The sequence below is a fragment of the Grammomys surdaster genome, unplaced genomic scaffold, assembly GCF_004785775.1.
Source record: "Grammomys surdaster isolate TR1022 unplaced genomic scaffold, NIH_TR_1.0 185, whole genome shotgun sequence".
NCBI classification, from domain to species: domain Eukaryota; kingdom Metazoa; phylum Chordata; class Mammalia; order Rodentia; family Muridae; genus Grammomys; species Grammomys surdaster.
Genome location: NW_021604630.1, coordinates 132730 through 151691, shown reverse-complemented (window position 1 = coordinate 151691; position 18962 = coordinate 132730). Strand labels below are relative to the sequence as shown.

At 49.8% G+C, this 18962-nt stretch overlaps 1 protein-coding gene across 6 annotated transcripts in view; it reads right to left on the bottom strand.

Annotated features, from left to right (window-relative positions):
* Ank1 (ankyrin 1) overlaps positions 1-18962 on the bottom strand; it is a 115434-nt gene that overhangs the window by 16587 nt on the left and 79885 nt on the right. For 3 of the 6 annotated variants that reach the window (XM_028768181.1, XM_028768183.1, XM_028768182.1), the window contains 11 exons: positions 18532-18743; positions 17870-18074; positions 17466-17562; positions 17057-17285; positions 15102-15227; positions 14862-14981; positions 13728-13806; positions 13364-13438; positions 11430-11561; positions 10360-10506; positions 1417-1954 (listed from right to left, as the gene is read on the bottom strand). In XM_028768181.1, the coding sequence (XP_028624014.1) occupies positions 1417-1954; positions 10360-10506; positions 11430-11561; positions 13364-13438; positions 13728-13806; positions 14862-14981; positions 15102-15227; positions 17057-17285; positions 17466-17562; positions 17870-18074; positions 18532-18743 (1960 nt within the window). The remainder of the gene's footprint in view (positions 1-1416; positions 1955-10359; positions 10507-11429; positions 11562-13363; positions 13439-13727; positions 13807-14861; positions 14982-15101; positions 15228-17056; positions 17286-17465; positions 17563-17869; positions 18075-18531; positions 18744-18962) is intronic. The other 3 variants (XM_028768184.1, XM_028768185.1, XM_028768186.1) reach the window with 3 other exon arrangements.

Sequence of the window (18962 nt, the reverse complement as noted above, 5' to 3'; positions counted from 1 at the left end):
TGTGCATCTTAAGTATTAAGCCATCTCCCTAGCTACCAGACTTTTAGTTAGTCATCCCTTCGTATCCAAGAGAAACTGGTCCTGTGACCCTCATGGGTATCAAAATGCATGGATGCTTGATTTTCTTCTGCACAATGGTACGGCATTGCATGGAATCCACGTATACCCGCTTTCATATTTTCTGTCATCTGGAGACGACTTAGCAATCCCAATTGGATGGAAATGCTGTAGAAATGGCTACTATACTGCTCTGTTTAAGGTACGGCAGGAAATATCTGTACCTGTTCAGTGCAGCTGCCATATATAGTCAAAGCCATGACTTGGAAACCATGATTATGAAGCCATGGGACTTCAAAGGGCAGCTATAACTCTGATTATATTTAGAGTATCCTGTTGCCTGTCAGTTTCTCCACTAGGACATTTTTGCAGGCAGACATTTCTCTGATTTCTTCACTGCCCTTTTTTTTTTAAGAGCCTGGCACATAGTAATTGCTCAGTAAATATGGTTGATGAGTGAGTGAATGAACTGCATATGGCCACATTGGATGCTGATCAAAGTGGCACAGCCAGGAAATGATACGACCAATTCGGAACCCGCCTTCAGTGAACCTGCTGCTTTAGCTGAGAGGTGCCCAGCAGACAGGACGCGCTAAATAGCTGTCTGCTGAGTGAGTGGCCACACGGGTGCCATAGGCATTTCACCATGACCCTCACAGCCTTGGCCTATCCAAGGCTTCCCACTAATCAAAGGATGTTCTTAGGGAGTGAAATGAATTCTTGGTCATCTCCTTATGCGAACACTTCCTCCCACACTGGCACATTCTGAGGACCCCAGGGATGGCCAGGGAAGGATTCAGGAGGAAGAAGAAGAGAGCAGAACTGGTCCCTGTCCTTCCCAGTCCTAAGTTCCTGATGAGTCTGAGGTGTGTATTGCCTGCTCCAACCACATGAGCTACTATGCTTCACAGAGAACTCATAAAGCTAAACGGCACTATCAGAGAGAGAGTCTCTACCCCACTGTCAGGATGGACACTCAACCCACATCTGCACTCCTCTCTGCCAGCCCTGAGCCTTTGTCTATATCAGCACAGCGCTGGGGCTCAGTGTCTGCAGAGATATGGAACTCTGGTGTCAAAGCGCTAAGCCCCAGCACCATGGCATAGCCTCAACCCCAACAGTGCATCTCCTAGACACACAGTACCATGTCCAAAACCCTCTCTGCGTCTCTCCTGATGGCCACGCTGGCAGGAAACTGGCCTTTGCAGTTCATAGCTCCTTTCTGATGGCTTTGGATGCACTCATGTTTAGAATACAGAATGGGCAGCAGCAGTTTTCAAACCTTCTGCCTGCTCCCAGTGCCAGGATCATTGGCCCCAAAGCCCAGAAAGTCAGAAGAGACCCACAGACCATCCTTACCTGGCCTGGCTTCTGTCCAACACCTGCCTCACGGACGGTGAGTCTGTGATTCGGGCGTGAACTCGCTGCTGGCCTGAAACAAGAGACACTTCAGTCTCCGTGTCCTGCTCTGTGCCTGAGACTTCCTGCCTCTTCTTTTCTGACCTCTGACCTTCCTCCTGACCTAGCAAATCTGCCAGGCCATTTGTGGTATCTGAATCCACTGTGTCGTCCTCCACCAGGTCCTGAGAGCCCAGCTCCGGGCCCTGCGTGTCCTCTGAGTGTGCCCCCTCCAACTTCCACTCTGGGATGGCGTCAGAGTCCTCGGCCTTGCTGCACTCCAGAGAGGAGTCTTCAGCAGTGACCAGGGAGGGTGTGAGGCCCGCAGACCACACCTGCATGTCAGACATCTCCAGCATGGTGTCATGCTCCGTGGCCGCCAGGGGGATGGCGTCTATGACGGCCACTTCGTTCCAGTACTGGTCTGCACACAGCGGAGAGGGGAGAGCGTAGTGCAGGGATGCAGGGGACAGCAGCTCGTCCTGCAGCGAGGAGTAACCTGGAAAGGGCAGACAGAGGGCGACATGCTCCAGAAGCGATTCTTGTCACACGCGCTCACGTGCAGGACCACACACACTTACACACAGGCACGGCCACAGAGAGGCATGCACATTCAGGGCAGGGGCTTTCCAAGCTCCAAGTCCAAAGCTCAGGCCTTGTGGCTAATGCCGGGACACCCCGGCAAGAGAAACAAGGCTCTGACCTGGATGGGGGCAGCCAAGGGGTGAGGGTGGAGAAGGGGGCTCCTTTGCTGGAGGGCAAAGAAACACGGTTGAGAATTTATTCTTATCCAGCTCAGAGCACTAGATAAAGAAGGCTTTATCCAAAGGACTTGTGCTCCGATCTGTCCTGATTGATCAGATGAAAGCCCCAGTCTCCGTGGCTGGCGGAGTAAAGGACACTGTTTGTTGGCTCAGTCTTTGGAGTCCTGTTAGGAATGTACCTTGCGGGGGAGAGTGCAGCCCACCCAGGATCAGGGTCAGTAACAAGGCTGCCCTGGAGGGGTCTGACAGGGTACACTGAACATCCACAGACCTCAGTGCGGTGGTCAAGTGGGAAACAGGCTTCTGGTTTGGCATGAAGTGACTTTTCCTCAAGGTGCATATTGGTTCCACAAACTCTGAATGATCTACAGTGGCACAGGTGAGGGTTCTAAGGGGTCAAAAATGGCGCAAGGTCAGAGGGCACCATGGGCTCCAGCACACCTGCCCGCAGCACTTCATCCATAGGCCCTGAGCTACCACCCAGCTCTGCTTCAGCAGGGACCCAGTACAGCGTGAGGTCAGCAGCCTGCTCCTATGTCTGTTCTTTGCTTTGCAAAGGAGTCCTTGACAGTGTGTGCACGGCTTTGACCTTGGCTCCCTGGTGTTCAGACATGACTAGGAGTGGGCTGAGAGACGTGCCTGCACATGGGGAGTTTGTGTGTTTGGTGGTCCTCAGTGTTCCCTTGGAGGTACTCCAACCCTCCTGCATCCGGGAGTCAAAAAGAGGAGCGTTTCAGGTTTTGTTTTTAGGAGGGTAGATGCCAGTCTGGAGACAGACTTTTCTATAGCTGGCACAATGTGTCAGAGGACCTGGCATGTGCCTACAATTGTTAAAGATCCAGGAGAAACAAAGGGTTCACGTGTGTGTGTGTACGCGCGCATTGGCATGTATGTGTGTGTGCATGTATGTGTGTGTGCATGTATGTGTGTGTGCATGTATGTGTGTGTGCATGTATGTGTGTGTGTATGTATGTGTGTGAGTGTGTGTATGTGTGTGCATATGTATGTATGTGTATGTGCATCTATGTGTGTATGCATGTATGTGTGTGTGCATGTATGTGTGTGCATGTATGTGTGTGTGGATGTATGTGTGTGCATATATGTGTGTGCATATATGTGTGAGTGTGTGCATGTGCATGTATGTGTTCGTGCATGTATGTGCGTGTGTAACTGTGTGTATATGTGTACATGTGCATGTATGTGTGTGTGTTGGCATTTGGATACATGTGTACACTGAGGCAGGGCTACAGTGTTTAGGGGTCTTCCATTGTCTAGTCCCCCAAGCCTTATGTCCAAACCTCTCAATCCACCAGCCCCTTCCCAGTAGCCAGTCTCTAAGCCAGGCCTTTAGCCTCATACTCTAGATCTTCATTCTTATCCTTCGTGGTCTAGCTTGCCGAGAGGCTCTCAGTTCTGGGCATTGGCTCTCCCGTACTCTCTGTGTGTAGCAGCTCTGTCTCCATTTAATCCCTACTCCTCCACGTGCTCAGCCAAAACACATTCACTAGTGAACACTTCTATGGCAGGCGCTGTGTTAAGAGGCTGGGAGATGCATGCACACACGCACACATGGAGACAGGGTCTCTTTAAACACTGCTTCTAGTGTGGGTCTCCCGGTAAGTGATTTCAGCTTTTGCATGTCTGGAAGAATCTTTATTTTTGCTTGAATTTCGTGAGACAGGGTCTCAGTATGTACATGGCTGACCAGACATTTGCTATATAAATCAAACTGTGCTGAAACTTGAGGCCAACTTTCTGCCCCTTCCTTCTGAATGCTGAGATTACAGGCATGCTCACTAAATTTGTTGGTTTTTTTCTCTTTCCTTACAGAATAGTTCACTTTGGCTTTCAACTTGCTACGTAGCTCATGTTGGCTTTGAAATTTCCTTCTCCTCTTCCTCCTCCTTGTTCTCCTTTTCCTCCTTCTCCTCTTCTTCTCCTTCCTTCTCTTCCTCCCCCTCCTTCTCTTCCTTTTCTTCCCCTTCTTCCTCCCCCTCCTTCCCCTCCTTCTCTTCCTCCTCCTCTTCTGAGATGGAGACTCAACTATGTAGCCCTGACTGGTCTGGAACTTGCCATATAGACCAGGCTGGGCTTAAACACGCAGGGATCTGCTTGTCACCTTGTTTCTGGAGACTGAAAGCATTGCTGTATGTATGTATGTATGTATGTATGTATATATATATATATATATATTTTTTTTATTTTATATATTTTTTTTCCTCTTCTCCATTTCCCATCCCCCTCTCCTTTTTCAATCTCCTCCGTGTGTGTCACCACTGGGGGATCACCCTAAGTCTCACATATTCTAGGTAAACTTTCTACTGCTGACCACGCTCCCAGCCATGCCTGTCTGGCTTCTTTGACTGTGTTTTACTTTAGACCCATTGGTTTCTTGCTCATACTGTGTTCACGAGACATCTATTATCCTCAGTTCGGTTTCGTCTCATGCCAACTTTTCACCAGTTTGCTTACTGTATGCCTCAATATAGTTGCTGCAGTGCTTCCTATATATGGGGGTTCATGATACTTACTGTATCAACGTATTTATCATTTTCATCAAATTCAGACTGCTTTCAGCACATATGTGTACATGCACACACACACATATATGTACACATACATATATGTGTACACACAGATGCACATATACTTTTGGAATTGTCTCATAGCTCACTGGTGCTTTTTACATCTTTCTTCTCCTTCCTGTATTTCAGTTTGGAGAGTGTCTGGCGTTACAGCCTTTGTGCACACTGGGCAAACACTCTACTGCTGAATGCTGAATTCCACTTGGAACAACGGCTTGAATATAAACCCACGGTTGCTTTGACTGTCCCAACATTCTTGTCTGTTCATCTGTATCAATCCTTTTCCCCCTCATTACTGACTCTGTTTTCCTGCTTCTGGTTTCTGGTCATCTTTGGCTGAAGACATCGTGCGTTTTCCCTGTTTGGGTGCTGGATATTTTTGTAGCTAACTTTGTTTTCCTTTCAGGGTTTCTTAGGCAGGTCTTACGCATTGTTCAAGAGTGGGTTGATTATTTCCATTTTCTGAAGCATGACCTTTCTTTGACCTCAGCTAATATCTGAATGGTTGGGCTAGCCATCGAGAATAGCAGCTTAACAGTCAGTTGAAGTTTGTAGAAGACCTTCCAAGGGACTCTAGTGTTCTGAATGTTTCTCTGTCTCTCTGTGTTTCTCTTTTTGTTTATTTGTTTTTCAGGGTTTCTCTGTCCTGGAACTCACTCTGTAGACCAGGCTGGCCTCACTCATAGAGATCCGCCTGTCTCTGCCTCCCAAGGGCTGGGATTAAAGGCGTGTGCCACTACTGCCCGACTTCATTCTGACTCTTGTTAGATGTCTCCTTCCTTGCCTGATAGCTTCTGAAGTACAGCTGCTTTGGGTTCTGGGACCTCACGTCCTCTTCTTAATGCAGGGAGATCACGTGGGCTTCCCTGGAAAGCGGTTAGAGCAGAATCTAGTCATCAAAGGACTCGCTTCACGTGTGTCTAACGGACACACTGACACTTTGTCATGCCCAATGCCTCACAAGGTGTTGCTTCGTAGATGGCGCTCCAGTTTTGGATAGCATCATTGAAAATGGTGGTATGTCTAATCCCCAAACCTTGGCATCATAAACATATCATCAGATACAGCCATTCTGTCACTCCTAGGAATCTCATCAATACTTCAGGGTGAAAGTCTTCCTCTCCCCTCTAAACATCAGAGGCCCCGGGGTTCCTCTGTAACTCTCCCCCCGCCCCCATGAAGTTTCTACAGTGTTCACGGGAGTGGAAATTTCATCCAAATTAGGTATGAGTGGAGAAAACACACGTATAATCCCTGTTCGCTGTCACTACAGGTTGTCTTCAGGGTGTTTGCCATTTTCAGAGGACCCCACCCACCCACTCAGACTTAGGTCTGAGGATCTCAGTAACTATAGATCTGATATGAGCAGGCATCACTGTCACTGTGGTGTCATGGTCACTATGGCCTACGCACCCTCAGTGGATTGTCTCAGTAGGCCAAGGGTAGGGAAGACTCCGGGAAGATCTACTTTAGTCCTGCCTAAATTTCAGAAGTGCTAGTCTTTCTAAGACTCTTGCAGTCCTGAACCACTTGGGTCAGCAGCAAATCTTCCAAACTATAGACTTCCTGGGAGGATCAGAGAACAGTCACATACACAAGGCCTGAAGCAGAGTAAACCAGGAGCCCGCCGTTCTTTCTTTCCCCTTCCTTCCTTCCTTTCCTGGGGGCCACAATGACCAAGTCCTCCCTCAGTAACATGTGTGCCTGGACCACATTGTTTTGGCTTCTTGGGTTGAGTGAGAGGAGAGGGAGACTCCAAGTTGTCTTCCTCCATATCAGGTCCTTGTTGACTGGTGGGGCCTACTTCTTACCCTTGTCCATCTTGGGGAGCTGGGTCCACATCTCCTTCACATTCTCCAGCACCATGTTACGTTGCTTTTTTGAGGGCTTCCCCCAGCCCAAGAGCTTCTTGCTGTAGCAGTTGATCAGCAGCACTTCCTGTTGTTTTTGACTGACTATGTGAACACGGTGAACCTGTGTTAAGTTCCTCCCTGGCCCACCTTTGCAGCTCCTCTGGTGTCATCTCATTCTTGGGTTTATTGAGGAGGTTTTACTTGCAGCTCATGCTTGCTTTGGCTTCGTGAGTCGAGGAAGAGTTGGGAGGGGCTCCAGGTGACCTGTCAGCTTATCAGGTCATTGCTCTGGGTCTATATTAACCTAAATTCGATAACCATCCTCTTAGCTCAATGTGAGTAGCCAACAAATGGTGTGGACAGGTCACCAGACAGGAGCCAGACTTCACTAGCTGTCATTAAACTATCATTAAAAGTTGATATAAATGAAGGACATTTAATTTCTGGCTAGACACAAGATGTTCCATCAAGACAGAGGGAGCTAACGGGTATGAGATGCCGGCTTTTTTTCTATAAAAGGCTTTATCTATCTATCTATCTATCTATCTATCTATCTATCTATCTATCTATCTTTTTAGAAGCATGAGGTTATTCTTGGCTTTTATTGTTGTTGTTCTTCTTCTAGACAATCTATAGGCGTCTGTGCTTATTCCATGGGCCAGGGTGGTCCCCTCTTATGTAGGACAGGCTAACTAGCCTTTGGGCCAGCTCTCCTTTCTCACAACAGTGAGAACCTAACCTTAACCCTAAAGGTCAGGAAAAGCTGTCATGGGAAGACTCCTCTTAAATAAGGACCCACGATTTCCTCCCCTTGCCCTCTCCTTTTCTGCAGGCGCTGCCCTGAGTCCCTGTGCTTCAGATAGAGACAGGCAAGGGGATGAGGCAAACCTCTCAGAAACTGCGGTGATGGTGACAACCCTGGTGTGCAGGTGTTGGCTGGCACCAGGACAGGCACTATGGGTCCTTGTCAGAGGACACCCAGAGATGGTGCAGGAGGCCACTACCTCTTCTTCCTTCCTTCCCTCCCGATCCCTCGAATCCTTTCATTTCTAACCAGGACACCAGGTTGAGACAGTCTCTCTGGGATAGGCATGGAGGGTGGGACAACCACATAGAAGCCAATCCTGATGCCTTGGAAGCAAAAAGGGTCAGGCCAAGGGTCACTGTGTGGTATTTGCCCCCATTGAGGGCAACATGCCTGCAGGGTCCAGAGTGCAGGCTCATCTGGAGATCTGTGAGATTTTAAGTGCATGAGGCCCAGAGAAGCCAGATGTGCAAAAGCATCTAAACTCAACAGAGCAGGGGGAAGATGATATTCTCTTGCTCAAAGCTCACCACACAGAAAGAACCTAGTGTTCTTCTGACACCTATGGCTGGCTTTCTGCTGTCTCTTAGGTCTCTGTCTTTTCTCTACCTACCTCCCACTATCCCTCTGTTCCTCACTGTTTGTGACTCTGCCAGGCATGCAGCCCTTCTTTCCCTCTTGTTTCCATATGGCTCATTTTCAAGTGCAGTCATCCCACTACGCTACTTAATCCCGCAGTCCCCTTATTCTGGCCTATTTACTCCCATATCCTGTAGAACACACTATATACCCTCACACATATTACTCATGGGCTCTCCTCACAGAGGATTTCCCAAAGGCAGAATTCTGTTTTCTTTTCTTGTCCGAGAATTGACTTCACTCCCCTCTTAGAATGGCGCCTAATGTATAGCTGATGCTTGAAAAATATTAGCCAGATGGGCTAGCCCACTGCAACAGAGCCCTATCACCAGACACAGAACACACAGAGACTTGGTCCCACTCGTGGACTTGAGCCTGCTGAGGTGTTAACACTCTTCTGGTCTGATTGGAGCCAATAGCCCTTCTTCAGACCCAGGAAAGTCTATGGGACTGCTAGTTCCATGAATGTTAAGTTAATTTAAGGCATAAAAATAATCAGTGAATTTAACTTGACTGACATAGCATGGGCAATATCAAGAAGCCCGCTGCACACACCAAAGATCCAGTGTTTAGTTACTTGCATTTCCCAAAGCTTACTGACATTCTCAGCTGCCCTTTGTCCTTCTGTGAAGGGGGGAGCTGGCCTACATAAGGGCTCCCCATAGGGTTCCAACCAGGTTCCTACAGGACAGCTACAATCCCCATGGCTGTGGATCACTGTTCTGGAACCCTCTGGATCTGAAGAGTGGGTGGAGCATATGCATCAGCAGCCACCACAAGGCAACGCAGACAACACGCCATGCACACGCGACGGATGCCCATGGAGACAGCCATGAGGGGGGCTGGGGGAGGGTAGGAGTCCTCTGTGACATGCACTTGTGAAATCTGATAGTTCTGCACACTTGGCCAGGTGGAGACAGTGGAGAACAGGAAGTACAAGAGAATGAGTAGTCAGGATGAGGTCAGAGGGCAGAAAGAAAGGAGACAGGAAGTGATCGATAGATGAGCCCCACACCCAATGGGGCTAGACAGTACGTTTCAGGAGACACAGGACGTGAGAGAGGATGAGGAGGTTTGGCATGCACAGGCCCCACCTGGCAGAAGGAAGCCCTGTGTCCAGCCTAGTCTAGAACTCACCTGCCCCTGATACTCCCTGCTCCCTGGTGGTACCACAAGCCCTTGTGTCCCACATGTACACAATCAGGGATAGCCTTTACAACTAGCAGCTTCGGGAGCATTGCTGTCGCTACATAGCTGTGCATAGCGAGGTATGGGACACCAGAAGACATGTCCCATGGTTGACAAGATTTTCAGTTAGTAAGCAGGTTGAAATCTAGCCTAATTTCTAAAGATGAAGAGATGTCTCTGCTCTATGAGGGCCAGAAGGCAGGAAGGGCCTAATGCTCAGGCTTCTGTGCCTCCACACTGGGCTGAATGGAAATGGGGTCCCCCTCATGTCCATTGGCTAAAGCAAGGGTAGACAAAGACAAAGGCCTTGGGACCTCTGGCCTTTGCTCCTTCACGGCAATGGCTGCTTATACTATGAGGAGTGTAAGCCTTAGACACAGCTCAGTAGCCAAGGTCAGGGCCTCCTGGGCTTCATCTCCTTGAGCTGGGTCACACTGGGGCTCCCTGTCATGCTAAACCACACTAAAGAGCACAGGGAAACAGATGAGATGAGGGGAAAGGGAAAGAGTGACAAGGAAGAGAAACTAGGCTCAAGGAGGGACACCCTCAGTCCTGAGGGTTCGCAGTGGGATTCTGAACACCATCAGCTGATCCCCAACAGACCTGTGGCCAGAGCCTCCATGCCCCTTGCTTCCTACTCACTGGGATATTCCACAGACAGGGACAGGAACACTGAGAGGACACGTGTCTTGTGAAGAGTGAAGGAGAAAGCTTGGAGAATCTAGGGCGAGGGCCTAGACAATTTCTTCCCAGACTCAAATTCTTTCTTGCCATGCCTTCTGGGACCTTGGTTCCAGGGGCTGGTAGAGAGCCTAGGAACCGCGCCACATGTGGGCACAAAGGCTGGCAACCCTGGAGGAGGATTCCCACCTGCACAGGTGAGTGTCTCCTGTCTCTTTCACATGCCTCTGCCCTCCCTGGTAGGAGGAGTTCATCGCTGAGGAAACAACTCTCCTATTAGCAGGAGATGGTTTGAGGGAAATGAAGTGTCATGGGAAGGGGCCATTAGTGCTGATGCCTGGAAGGTGGGGCCCCATCTCAGCCTTGGCTTGATGTCACGGGACACTCACCATTCACCTGGGAGGGTGACAATGAGTACTCCCGGTCTCCATGCCGCCGATCTGGTTTGAGGTTTCTGCTCTGCCTGCCGGAGCCCTCCAACATGTTAACAATCTCACTCCTGTCGATGTTCCGCAGGGCTGTGTACAGATTCTCCACTGTCCGGAGAGAAGAAAGGAGGTGATTGAGGAGCAAATTCAGCTGATTCTAGAGCAGCCAGGAACATTACATAAGCCTAACAGACAGGGCACAGGAGGAAGTCTGGGGAAGAGAAATAGTTCTCCTTTTTGGATAAATTATCTTTTTATACAACAGGTCTTTACCAAACCTAACACTGGCCACTTGTAGTTTGCTTGTTTTGCCTCTTTTGATGTTGGGGATGAAGCCCGTGGCCTCGTGCATGCTTGACAAGTGTTCTGGCTCTGCTGAGCACAAGCTGGATGCTCCATGACAGATGTGAAGCATCCAAAGGTAGGGTGTGTGTGTGTGTGTGTGTGTGTGTGTGTGTGCATGTATGCATGTGCGTGCACATGCATGTGCATGTGATAGCTACAAGCGCAACAAGAAAACAAGGTGAAAGTCTCTGACCTTTTGAAGTCCTGATCTAAGATGTGAGATGCAGTTGGAAAATGCATAGGACAGGCTTTTGAGGAGATGCTGCACAGAGTGTGAGACAAGATATTCCCCAGGCAGAAGGAGGGTGTTTCGAAGAGACAAGGGTGGAAGCAGGCTACAGCAGGCCCACCCGACTTTGCTCTGACACCACACAGTGCTCATTCCGTTGAGAAATCCAATAGGAATGCTTGAAAACAATAGTCTTACACCCTAAAGCATATTCTTCTCAGAGGCACTGGGCAATTTCTACCTCACTGAGAACGACGAATATTGAGGGCTAGAGTTACTGATAATGCTATCTGGTAGGGTTGCCCAGGGGACCTCAAGACAGTGAGAAGTGAGAGGAAAGACAGACAGAGGGAAAGCCCAAGCTCAGTCAAGGTCAGCAGCAGCAGGAATGGGGTCTGAAAGGACTCTGGTGAGGAGCGGGAATATCTAGCAGGAGAGTCAGTTCAGTGGTACTGACTCTTTGCATTTTCGCCTTCACGGTCCACCCAGAGGGTCAGCAAGGCTGTACTCTGATCCAACAAGGAGTTAGGGTTTTCTACACGGATCCGGTTGATGTCCTCCACGCTGAACTGCAGCTCCCGGGCCAGCTCTGTAGGTAAAGAACCAAGAGCCAGTATGAGTGCTGAGTGTTATAATGGCTCCCATTAAGTCTGGGGTTCTTTCCCACCAGGGAAGATTTGCTGCTGAGTAAGTATCCGCCTCCCTGTTTTCCTGTGATTGAGGCAGGGAAGCAGAATGAGAGAGTGGATGAATAGGTACAGCAAGGTTCTTCTTTCATGACTTCACTGTGAAGGTGATGGGAATGAGTTTCCTCAACACACAGGGCAAGGGAGTCCCCAGCCTGTGAAGGAGCTATAGCACGGGTTCCCTGAAGCACTGCCTTGCACAAGTGGCCACTGGCTGTCCCCCAAGAGCTGGAGGATAGAACGGCAACCCTGCGGTTCCTAGAGTATCTCCCTGTTTTATTTTTATTGAGACCGCTCATAACTGTTTAGAAAGTGAATATATATCAGAGTCCTTAAGTATGATGAATGAAAAGGTGACTGCAAGTCAGAACATGCCTTACGCGTGCACACTCACACACACCACACACACACACACACACACACACACACACACACACACACACCAAGCAGGAAATAAAGCTAGTCTAATTAGCCTAAGGAACGGATGGTTCCCTAAGTCTGGATTCCTGTTCCAGGCTTCGTACCAAGTTCCCACTGTGGTGTCTGAGTTGTCTACAATGCTGTGCAGGCCCAGTGCACGCAGGATGTCCAACCACATAAACATTACAACATCGAGTGGCAAGAGAGAACATGGCAGTTTACAGGGCCCTGGGCCACGCCAAAGTGGGGAGCATTTTCTCCTCCCCCTCCCCCCAGCCCCCTTTAAATCATATCTGCCTTGCTGTAGCTGGGAAGTACCACAGGCTCAGCTATGGCCAGAGATAAGAAGTTAAGCATCTGAAGGCCTTGTCCTTCCCCCCTATTTTCCCACAGCAAGCTGCCTCTGAAGAGGTATTGCTTGGCTCTGAGAAGTCGGCCGACATAGTCCACTGTGCGTTTACGTTTACTTGTTTGATTTTCTCTGTTCCATTACCAGCTAACTACCACATTGCTTTATTAAGCTGGATCTTCACATTGCCACTGATAAAATAGGGTAAACCAAGACATCCAAAGGCAGCTGTCACATCAAGAGTTGCTGCAGTTAGAGATAAAAATCCGATGTTTCTTTTCAAAGGTGTCTCAAGACAGCTTAGGTCCAGCTCAGCTGCCAGTGAACAGGGAACACTGGACTCCTGCTAATACCCACTGCTCTAACTACCCCCTGATACTCAACCTAGAAGTTGGGAGTATAAACTTGATGTCAGCCAAGCTTGCCTGCAAGGCCACGCACCCAACAGGCCTCGAAATGAGCAGAATTTAACAAAGAGATGAACCCAGACACAGTTTTTGTTGAGAAATATTCAAAACATAAACAGTAGTGGGAAAGATATGACCCAGATGGCATGTAAGATTGCTCCCTCCTGATTGTTAACTCAGGGGTTAGCGTTTATAAACTCTTCCCTGCATTCAACTGGTCCTCCTGACAGCCTGGGCCGAGGCTCAGCCTGGCAAGGTCGTAAAATAAACATCTGTCTCCCTCCATCCCGAGTCTCCAGTCCTCTTGTGATAAAGTAAGGACAACTGTTTCTCACAATGTTTACAGAGAACTGGACAGACATGGAGGGGGCTCACTGCTCTCCACTGGTACCTAATGCATTACTTATTAAATGGGCTATCACAGACTAGATGCACAATGGATGGTGGCAGAGGGCTGGAAGCACTTCACCACGGGCCACCCAGGAAGGAGGGCCAAGGGGTTAGGTAGGTACGGGGCTTTTTTACTCACCTGCCCAGCTGAGGCCGAGGTGCTCCCTGATGACAGCCATCTTCATTTCAACATGGTCTGTGTCACTGGTAAAACCTGGGAAGATACATTGGGTTGCGGTTAGCAGGAAGTTAGAAAGAAGCTCTTTGGGCAGGTCACAGCATGGATAAGGTTGATGTATGGCCCTTACAGAAGGATGCTCAGGCTACACAGGGGCCATGAGACCACTGTCAGGTAGAGAAGGGAAGGGCTTTGCCTGCTGCGGATGAACTGGTACCAGGCTTGAGTCCTTGACAAGGAAATCATTGACAGATTCCCTTTATGGGAATACAGTGGTATTCTTATAAGAGCAAGTGTGTTGAGGTGTTAGGCAAGGGGGTCCTGCCTAGCCGGGACTCACTGAGAATGCTGTATCGATGGGTCAGGGGCGTCAGGGTCCTTCTCCTGTCTTCTACTCCACTGCCCTGCAGAAGACAAAGAAGGGGTGTAGTAGGGTTTTGGGTGTACTCCTTAGAGATGCTGATGCAAGCTCTCATATTGTAGGGAGGGGGCATGGTGGTCCATGGCCTGACATAAAAACCTGTGGTAAGAAGAGGGAATGGAAGAAGGTTGGTGATGCAGCTACCTAGGCAGCAGGCAGGGAGAATTATGACTTCTGTCTCCTTGGTTTCAGAGATTGGGGTATAATAGCAACTTGCACCAAGCCACCCAGTAGAGACAGATTTTGAATTTAAACTCCATTTTCCTTTTTAGATTTTCTTCTCTTCAGTGGCTCACTTCTGACACTGGCCTGTGGCTTAACTCTAGGGTCTATAGGTTCCAGGCACTGGGAATTCCGTTTGAGAAAGAAATAGGTTCACCGTCAACCCCCAGAAGGAAAAGAGAAATGGAGTCACATATATGAAGGTGATCCCTTCTAGATGACTGTGGAAGGTAAATGATTCAGACAACAGCACAGGGGCACTGACAGAAACATGGAGACATTCTGAAGATGTGGTCCCTCCAAAAGTCCCACCAAGCAGCACACGATCAGGGATCAGAAAAAGCACATTGGTCAAGACTCCCTGGCTGAGTTTGGGAACTTGGGTTTCAACAGTGGCTGGGGTCACGCGGGTCTTCTTGTGTGAGGGGCAAGACAGGCAAATAAACTGAGAAGAGACTTGACAACTTCCGTCTATGTGTATGTCACCTAGGGCAAGTCCCCACTCAGCTGTGCCCCCCAGAGGCTTCAAGAGCACCAAGGGACTCTGTCCTCCACATTCTAGGGAGGCTGGCTCTATATGAATGGTCCCCACAGCACCTGACCCTGACATTTGCTCCTCATATCACATAAGCAGGCTTTACAAACATTCCAGGGCAAGCTGGCCACAAGACAAATGTTTATAACAGGGCAAGAGCCTTGGGGAGCCTGGGGATTGAGAGTTGTGTTTCAGAATGAAGAAAGAGGCTCTTTGGGCATATGCGTGATCTGGGGTCTCCCTGGGAAGTTTCCGAGGGGTGTTGGTGGGTGGCTGCTCACCTTGGTACAGGGGGGCATGGTGATATTCAAGTGGCAAAGGATGTGCTGAGTGTCTTCATACTTCATCGTCTTCCTCAGGAACGACAAGAACCCTCCCGGCTCACGGCTGCTGTCCCTCACCTAGATTACACACAGGGAGTTTTAGCAAGACCCTTTACGCCTGTAGACGGGTGTTCTCGGGGGTTCCTGCCTCCCAAACTCCTAAACCAGGAAAAGAAGGTGGCCACAGGAGGCCAGCACCTTCACGGGGATGGCCAGACGGTTCTCTCGAAATGACTGGAAATGGAAGCTTCGCTGTTGGGCCGCTTTCTTGACAGGCACCAAGTTCCCAGAGAGTTCTGCAAATAGAGGCATCCCTTCCAGAACCTATAGGAAAAGAAAAGCAGGCTGAGCGTATACCTGTATACGTTTCTGTCCCCCCTCCCAACCCTCTTAAACCCTTTCTCACATGAAGGGAGTATGAGAAACCTCACTGCTTGTTTAAGGAAAAGCATCATAAATGAACCACGTTCCCTTAATGTAGACTTGTAATGAAGAGTACTTTCAGACGCCCCCTGAGCAGAACTGTTCCCAAGCTCTTGGTGGCCCGTTAGGACAGCAGGGCATGGCTTCTAGAAAAAGTCCTAGGCTCTTCTTAGGTCTATCTAAAGAAGGTTTTTGCTCATGAGATGTGCTGGAAAGCCTACAAATACTTCTCACACATGAGAACTCCTTCTATGCATATAGGAGCTTCAACTGAGACGATCTGGTGAACGTATCTCACTGTTGGGGAAACTGAGGCCCATAGACAAGAAGTACTCCAAGCAGTGAGTGCCAGAACACCATAAAAACCAGACATGCCCAAGCCTCAGCCTGGGTACTTTTGGTACCAGGTCAGCTCTGCTGGTGGGTCCTTTTGTCAACTTGACTCAAGCTAGGGTCACTCAAGAAGAAGAAACCTCAACTAAGGAGCCCACCCCCCACAACCAGACTGGCCTGTGGGTAACCCTGCAGTGCCTTTTCTTGATTGTGCTCACTGTGAGTGGCACCACTCCTGGGAAAGGTAATTGTAGCTTGTATAAGAAAGCAGGCTGAGCAAGCCACGAGGAGAAGCCAGTGACCAGTGTTCCTCCATGGCTTTTACTTCCTGCCTCTAGACTCCTGACTTGAGTTCTTGCCCCAACTTTCTTCCCTGATCGACTGTGAGACAATGATAAGCCTGTAAACGGAAATCAGTCCCTCCCTCCCCAAGGTGCTTTTGGTGATGGTGTTTCATTACAGCAATAGAAATCCTAGCTAAGACATCAGCATTCCCAGGTAAGATCCAGAGGATCCAGGGGATCCCTGGCTTCTTACGTAAACACGAGAGAGAATCTTAGCACTGGTATTATGTTCAAATCCAGTTCCCCATCCTTTTATACAGCACCCATTTGTCCACACAATCCTGTGTTTCCCAGATGTTACCGCACCCCAGGGTTGCTGCTGGTAGAAGCAGGGAGTTTGGGTGAAATCCTACAGCTGCTATCTACACAGTGTGAATGTCGCTTTATATACCTCTCTCCCAGTCTTGGGGTTTCCTAGTGTGTACACCGAGGATAACAAAGGTGTCCACAGATAAGAGAGCTAAACCCTACTTTATAAGTAAGGTACTTTAAGAAAAAAAATTAAAAATTATGTGTGTGTGTGTGTGTGTGTGCGCGCGCGCACGCGTGAATGTGCATATACCACATGCATGCAGGTGCCCACAGAGGCCAGAAGAGGGCACTGGATCTTCTGAGTTACAGGTAGTTGTGGACTGTCTGATATGGATCCTGGGAACTGAACCCAGTTTCTCTGCAAGAGCAGCAAATGCTCCTAACTGCTGAGCTAGTCTCCAGCCCCGTAAGTTAATGTATACTGTGCCAGACTCACATGAACTTCAGTAAGTGCTGATTCTTATCATGCAAGTCTCTAGACCGACCATCTGTCACCTCCCAGGTGCCTGCAGTGCTGACTCTCAGGTTTTCATAACATATCTAAGGTGGCTCTTGAGAGAAGAGCTGAAGAGATATATCCTAACAGGCCCTGCGACATCAGAGGTGGGACTTCTGGCCTGGACTAGCCACCATGTTCCAGAAGCCAGCCACAAGAGCCACCTTATCCCAGGGCTCCATTCCCTTGTGTGGAGTGAGAAAAGCATTATAGAAGACTGTTATGAGGAGACGCGGCAGCCATACCTCTATGTCCCTGCTCCGGGCCACCTCCACGAAGTTTTCGTGCTGCTCCAGGGTCTTGTCCACTTTGTCATCTGTCATGCAGTAGCAACGGAGCCGTCCTTCCCGGGGGTCGTTCATCTTGGCAAAAATGACAAACTTGGCCATGTAGGGAACTGCCGTGAGCTCTTTGTACAAGAGAGTGGCGAAGTGCACAGCCTCTGCAGTCCGAGGACAGTCTGACAGCCAGAATCTAAAAGGACAGGGTGAGCAGTGAGCATAGCCACACAGCAGTGGTTGCATCCTGTCTGGTGGTCTTGTAGACCACCAACGAAGTATCTGAAGCCCAGCCTGGAAGAGCGGGCCAGGCCACAAGGATGGCTCCCAAGTGGGTGGCTCCACCATGCTGGGCTAAGAAAGAGCTGAGTCTCACCTGGCTGAGACATTGGTGGTAAAGTTGGCACACTCGTTGGCATATACAAGCTTGGTTGTTCCCGTTATATCTTCCCACTGGGCTTGGTCCGTTCCACCTACAACAACAGCAGAAGCAGAGCTAGGGAATACTTCTCCATTCGTAAGCATGAAGTTTAGCAATGTGCTCAAGACAGGAGTGGAACATCTGGGTGAGTTTTGGTCTGCGGCCCGAGCGCTCTATCCCCTCACGCTTTGCTGAGGACTCGTCCTCCAGCCATAGACTTTTACTGAGGTCATTTTTCTGTCAACCCCGGGGGAAGCCGTAAGAGCCCAAGGTAGTTGCTGGCTTTGTCTTTTCACCACCCAGTGCATTCCCCCAAACCAGCTGCTACCAAGGATGCAGGCATGGAGATCACCACTCACCGATGACACTGCACAGTAGGCGTAGGCTGGTTGTGTCTCCCTCCCCACTGTCCCTGGGGTTGTCCATCCATGAGGGAGGAAGTGGGATCCGCAGCCCAATGGGACGGTGGAACTTCCGGCGTCTTGGCTCGACAGTAACAATGGGGCTGAAGGTGGCCTGGTTGCCCAGGAGCTTAGTCACCAGCTCATCCGGGACAGGCTGGGCCTGTGAAATGTCAAAGATAGAAGGCTCAGCCCCAGGCAAGTCAGTGGCCGTCCAGATAGGGCCAGCCAGGTACCCTCAATGTTCAGGTGAGGAGGTTGACCACACCCACTCGACTGTCCCATAGACACTGATGGGAATAGAGTCCACCTAAGCCTGACTCCATGACTTAGGTGTCATCCTGAGCCTTTCTTCTGCTTCCCGTTTCCATGTCTCCCTCCGAACTTCGGCCCATCTCAGAACTCCCGTGGAATCCTTCCCCAGGGGACACAGCTGGCCCTGCTCAGTGGTCACACAGGGATGTCTACAGTTCTTCATCTGCTCACCCCTCCCTCCCAGAGTTGCTTTTCAGCTCAGATTTCCCAGTCAAAAGTATAGGACCGTCCTCTAGAGCCTGACCTCCAGGTAGCCCTAGAAACGGACAAGGGGGTGGCGGGTGGGGGAAGGGGGGGTGCATCACCTGCAGAGCCAGCTTCACTTTCTTGGTCACAGCGTTTTCGGGGAAGGTTGCCTGTACCAGGGGCACTAGCTTGCTTCTCAAGGAGCCCCCTTCAGGACCGATGGTGTCGTAGTCCTGGCAGAGCCGGGACATGATGACAAAGTACAGGGGGAAGTCGGTGGTGATGATGCGGCAGACACGCTTCTTCTCCAGCTCCTCCAGACTCCCCAGCTCTGCAACCACAAGCTGCCTCAGGCTGAGCTATCACTGTGGTGCCAGGGGCTCCACATCCCAGACACATCTCCTCCCTAGGGGCTTGGCAGGGAGGGAGCCTAGAAGGCTCAGGTTGAGCTATGACTGTGGCCCAAGGGTTTCCACATCCTGGACACCTCCCCTCTTTAGCAGCCTGACAGAGAGGTGGCCTAGAAGAAGCAGTCTCTGGACCCAGAGGC